The following is a 6,177-nucleotide window of genomic DNA, read 5'->3' as shown; positions in this document are numbered from 1 at the left end:
TCTTTGTTTCTTGTTTTCCTCTACTCTGAAAATCAGTTCTCCCTCTTAATTGCAAGGGGGCGCTGTGCACTATTGATCAGATGCACTAATGATAGGCAAATCATCCCTGGTAGAAAAAGAGTGCAGGAAGCTGTGTGTCTATGTGCCTGTCATCTTGTCCTCATTGCCGACATCAGCCCAGAGTAGGCGGAAGGGATGCTCTGTTGACTCACACACCGAGGACAAGTCAACGGCTACAGGTGAGAGCTGCATCACCTTCATAAAACCTACATAAACGGGGCTGGCAATAGTTGATAACGTTTGATTTAATTGAAAGTTGCTTCTTGGGAACTTTAGTAGGGTAAAATATATTTTAGCATCAGGATCAGAGAGAAGCCTATTGTCTGAAAATGTTTAATAAAAATGCAACTGCTGCTTGAGGTGGTTCAGGGGAGATGCTTTTACTAATTTTGAATAATACATTGTTGCTACTTGTGACTAGGAGTGCATTTCTGTTCATTTTTTAATGGTTTAGGTCAAAGTGAATGATAAATACTTCACTCTGCATTCTTAACACCGATAGGTTGTTCTTACAAAAAATACTTTGACATGGGCAAATATTTGTATTTATGGTTGACTATGAAACCTTTTCATAAAATTCCCAATGGAAAGTTCCCACATGAAATAAGTAGTGCCTAAAATGACCCTACTTGCAAGTTCTTTTAGCTTTGAACTGTTATTTGGCTCATTTTTTTGCATTGATTTACATGAAAATTTTTGAGATACTAGCACCAAATTGTGGTAATGAATTCAACTTCATAATAAATAGCCATTTTGCTGTTTGAAAAATTCTTCAAGTATGAGGCAAAAGCTGTTTATAACCCCTCACTCTTTACATTATCTATCAAACTAATCATAAAACAAAGATAATGACACATGTTCAGCTGACCCCCTGCATATAAGTTAAATAAATAAGTAGGCAAATATTATTATAGATACAAGAGCCATCACAAAATAAATGTAAATATCTCAATGGCTGTATTTTCATTATTGCCCATCCTAAACCACCTTGGAAATTTACTGGAGATTTTCTGTATACTTTCTAGAATATTTGTTTTTAACACAGTAATATGGTATCTTTCTCATCAGGTATTGAAAAATTTGTACAAAATGAGGGGATTTTTCCAAATGTTGAACAAGAAAAAAGAGGTGAGTCTCATTTAGTTTAGTTTTAATCATTTTAAAATGTTACCTAATGATGACACAATCGCATGCAGCTGATCCCGCTGATCGGGATTGTTTCTCTTGCCGCGATGGGAGCCGCTACCATATCCATCTACTTCCTTCTAACCAAATCTGACGTGATGTGAGTGGCACGGAGTGTTGTTGTTGTCGGCAGTTTTGCTTTTTGTTTTCACAAAGGTTTGATTGTGCAGCATTTGTTTTGTTTTAAGCTTGAATAAGACCTCCAATCCAGAACCGTGGGAGAGAGTGGATCCATCCAAGCCCCAAAAGGTGAAAAACCTTAATGGTACATCTTTTTAGATGGTTTTTGGTTCAAATCACGGCTGTGATGAGAATAGTTTCCCGAGGGCTCGTAGGACCTGCTGAGTCACAGGAAGAAATGTGATTAAAGAAAAAAAAAAATTACAGACACAGACCAGCCTGCCTTCTAGACAAATTGATATTAATATGTGCTCTCGCATGCCAATGAGCAACTCTTTCTGTGGCCTTCAAAAGTTAGTGGAAATCGTGTCGTTTTTTGTTTTTTTTTAATTATCGATGAGTGTTTTTAACCCTCTTATAGATGAAATATATAGTTTTTAGCTGTTATAGGGCATACATTTAACTCATTGGCCATCACTGATGGCGCTATATGTCCCAATTTTTACTGGGAGGAGGAGTGAATGAACAAATGACTAATAATTAACAATTTTTAGAAATACGTAATAATAATTGCTAGCATTTAATTTTTTTAATGACAAAAAATAGTCACTTGCCCTTTAAAACCTTAAAGGTCTTAAGTGCGAACTTTTGAATAGCTGTTACTGTCCCTGAAAGGTTTAATAGAACTGGAGCAGTAACGAGAAAGGGGGGAGGGGATCCAATCTTCCTTCTTTTAGGCATTCATATTAAAGTCAGTTCTTTTTGGAATGGGATTGGGGATGGTTTGGTGAAATACTCTTAACGGTAATGACTAGACATGTGCCAATTACTGGTTTTAGGGTATACCGTGGCATGAAAAAGTCACTGTTTAAAAACCGCAAAAAATTATTTTCCGTCATACCGTCCCCTAAGGTATTAGCTATTTTTTATGCCCCAAAAAAATGCATGGAGAAATTCCTCGCTTGCAACTGCAAGGCTCAATCCTCCCCCACCGGTTGTTGCTCACTATCAGTGAGTCCGCTGTGCTACACAATGGCTGGTGAAACTCCAGAACTTTTCCCCCATCAATACTTGCTTTTTATGGAAATTATTTAAATTATATTTGTTCTGATGGTAATAATGTTGAGCTGTGGCTGTGGGTTTAGGCTCAACTAAAGGACTGCATTTATTTTAATTTTATTTAGAATATATATTTTTTAACTTAACATTATACTTATGTTCCAATTTGCTAATATGTTTTGAAAAATAAACATCCTGTTCAATGGAAAAAAGTTTTTTTTAACCCAGGTATCTCAAAGTAAGACATTTTGGAGCTGTAATTGCAATACCGCGATACTATGAAACCGTGATATTTCGGCTTAAGGTTATCATACCGTCAGAATTTCATAACGGCACATGCCTAGTAATGAAATATACTGTAACAATTGTGCAAGTTGCACAATATACCTGTTGCTCTTCAAACTCTGCAGATACAGAAGTGCATAAATGATTTCAACAACACTGGACCCATGAAACATGTCCCATGTTTGTCTTGAAATATGGGTGATAATTGTTGTATACATATGTCATAAATGCATTAATGGACTTAAGTGACATACAGTAGAGAGATATATAAGTATTCTAAGTATAAGTAAATTTTAGTTATGGAATAAGATGAACTCCTAAAATACAAAAATATCCACATATCATAAAAAACATTTGGATATTTATAAAACATCTTGTAATCCTAGCATTTCATTTGCGATTTATAACGGTCAAGAAATTTTAGAATATGTTAAAAATATGAATATTTACATTCTAGCTTAATTGAAAACCTTTTTAATGATAACAACTGTCAAGTCAATAACTAAAACAATCATGAAGTAAAAGAATTGATTTTTAAAAAGAAATTCAGTGGAGGATACTTTTGTGATCAAATTACCCTGATTAATGGACTATAAAATTCACCTGACTATAGGCCACAGGTCGAACCTATCATATTTTCCAAGAAAACTATTTTTTCAATATATAAGCCGCATTGGACGATAAACCGCAAGTGTCCACATTGCATTATGGGATACTCAGACTACAATACATAAAGCTCATTAGCTTGTAAATACATATATGTGTTAATAAACCATATTTATAGTCCAAAACTTACAGTATATTGAGCTATCTATTGAAGCAACACTAGGTAACTTTTCAGTTTTGGTCGATTTTAGCGATGCCGGTGGACAAAAGCGGTAGTGTTAAGTAGGGTTGTTCCGATCATGTTGTTTTGCTCCCCTTCCGATCCCGATTGTTTTAGTTTGAGTATCTGCCGATCCCGATATTTCCCGATCCGATTGCTTTTTTTTTTGCTCCCGATTCAATTCCAATCATTCCCGATCATTTTTCCCGATCATATACATTTTGGCAATGCATTAAGAAAAAAATGAATAAAACTCGGACGAATATATACATTCAACATACAGTACATAAGTACTGTATTTGTTTATTATGACAATAAATCCTCAAGATGGCATTTACATTATTAACATTCTTTCTATGAAAGGATCCATGGATCGAAAGACTTGTGACTTTGTATATTGTGACTACATATTGCCATCTAGTGTATTTGTTGAGCTTTCAGTAAATGATACTGTAGCCATGCCCAAATGCATGATGGGAAGTGGAGCCATGACTGTGCGTAGTGCTACCAATTGATATATCTTCTCTGCGTTGGGAAATAACTTAAGGTGTTAAGAAAAAGATCAATTGCTACCTTGCTTCCCCACATTGCTTCCCATGATATTTCTAATCGTAGTGAGAGGGATTGTAAGGCTTTAGCCAAATAAAAAAAGGCTCCAAAGGCTGCCAAAATTCACTCTATTCATTTTACGCTGCCTTTTATTTCTCTATATAGGTAAAATGGTGCCATTACAGATTGAGCGCGACAATGCGTGAGTGGGTCGTGCAGCGCATGCATTAATTGCGTTAAATGTTTTAACATGATACATTTTTTAAAAAATTAATTACCGCCGTTGTCGAGATAAATTTGATAACCCTACCTTAAGCCTAAAGACTCTGGATGAGTGTAACATATTATGTCTGTAATATATATATATATTTAAAAAAGGCATGGCCGATATTTTTTTGCCGATTCCGATACTTTGAAAATGACGTGATCGGACCCGATTGATCGGGACGCCGATCGATCGGGACATCTCTGTGTTAAGCCTTAAGGAAGACTGCGTTTCCCACACAGTGTCGTAAAATTATCATCTCCCAGTCGCCTGCAGATGGATTAAAAAACATTTCGGTTTCCAGCGGCTGTGTGAAGGATGAATAGTAATAAGGCAATGAATCCAGTTGTGGCTAAACAATAGCACATGATGGTTAGCAATAGTGTGGCTTAGTGTGACTAGCGCTCCACTCCACCTGAACACGTCAGCGCTGACGAGTTCAGTTGAAGGCGAGTGAAAGCTGGTCCAATGTTTATTCTTGAGTATCCTGGTAGCCCAAGGACAAAACTTTTTGTCTCTTTTGTTGCTCTGCCATCTTTGCAGATTTCGCAAGAAAACGTTCGCATTGACTTCAGTCTTTATAATGAATGGGGACAGGGTGAAGTGACATTTGTTAGTTTTTTTGTGTGGCAGGGTTCCTGCCACCCTCCTCAAAGTTAATTAGTGCCAGTGAAAGCGATACAGACCACCTCAAGATTTTAAAAAAAAAGAGGTGTATTTCAACAAGTTGTCAGTCGAAATATCATCACAAATGTTATGAAAATAGTTTATAAAGCCTGAAAAGTTACCAACTTTTGCTTTAAATGAGTTGTTTCATTCAATCTGATTTTGTGATGTACTTTCATTGTCATGCACACATGTCAAAATTTCTCCAAAATAATATATTTTAGTGACTTTTATGGCTTCTACAGCTTCTTACCATCAACCAGCAATGGAAACCAGTGAAGGAGCTGGAGTTGGTGAAGAGCCTTACCAAGTGAAAGTCGCGCTGACCTCCATTGACCTTGCTCCCCTCAGCAGTAGATTACTGGGAGGCATTGACAGTCAGTGACTGGAAATGCTTCTGCTCCGCTGGTGGGATTCTTGCCTGCTCTTTAGCTGTGCAACCAAAAAATTGACCGCAATAGTTGTCTGCTTATGTTTAGCATGCTGTCAGGAAGCAGCTCACACTGTTCTCCAAATTTGCCAACAGTGAAAAACATACTGTACTACTTTACATTGCTATTAAATTATGCGTTTAATGAAATGTTGACTGTTTGTTTTTTGATCGGCTATGATCAGAGCCAGTAAAGTTGCCAATAATGGAATTATTATTAATCAATGATTAAGCCATTATAACAATGAATGATTATGCCATTATAACAGACAAAAATATAGGCAAGGTTTCGAAGTATCACATTCGTCCTTGCCTTATAACTGCCTCCAGTCATGCCACATCTTGTCTTGAAATGTTGAAAATTGTATTGAAAGTACTTTGTATTTCTCTATCGAATTGCAGCTGTCAAGCTACACCGTGTGCAGCTGAAATGTTATTTAAGGGAACAATAACAGAGGAAGGATATAGCATATCTGAAGGAATTTGCGGACGTGACGGCGCCAAGTGTGCCACAACACATTCAATAAATATGTAGTGCGGTTTGATCATTAAAGTCATTGACTACAATTACATGAAAAGGGTTGGATAACAATAAGTAGAGACCTAATTGCTCAACTGTGTAAAGCACTATAAAACTAATGGTAACAATTATCGACTTTTTGTTTAGCCATGTAAACTACTGCTATACCAATGGCTTGATAATTATGGCTGTTTTAGCCAGCTACGTGGATA

The 6,177-nt window shown here is 36.5% G+C and overlaps 1 protein-coding gene across 1 annotated transcript; it reads left to right on the top strand.

The window, feature by feature from the left end:
* The first annotated feature begins 106 nt into the window (after nucleotides 1-106).
* Nucleotides 107-5,698, top strand: c1h15orf48 (chromosome 1 C15orf48 homolog). The gene is made up of 5 exons (XM_057832419.1): nucleotides 107-239; nucleotides 1,129-1,188; nucleotides 1,257-1,345; nucleotides 1,434-1,494; nucleotides 5,261-5,698. Exons 1-5 carry the CDS (start codon nucleotides 141-143, stop codon nucleotides 5,327-5,329), a joined length of 378 nt encoding a protein of 125 aa, XP_057688402.1. The 5' UTR covers nucleotides 107-140; the 3' UTR covers nucleotides 5,330-5,698.
* The last annotated feature ends 479 nt before the right edge of the window (nucleotides 5,699-6,177 follow it).

This window comes from Corythoichthys intestinalis, chromosome 1 (genome assembly GCF_030265065.1).
Source record: "Corythoichthys intestinalis isolate RoL2023-P3 chromosome 1, ASM3026506v1, whole genome shotgun sequence".
Taxonomy (NCBI): Eukaryota; Metazoa; Chordata; class Actinopteri; order Syngnathiformes; family Syngnathidae; genus Corythoichthys; species Corythoichthys intestinalis.
Note: the sequence above shows the minus strand (reverse complement) of the source record. Positions and strands in the feature narration are given on the sequence as shown.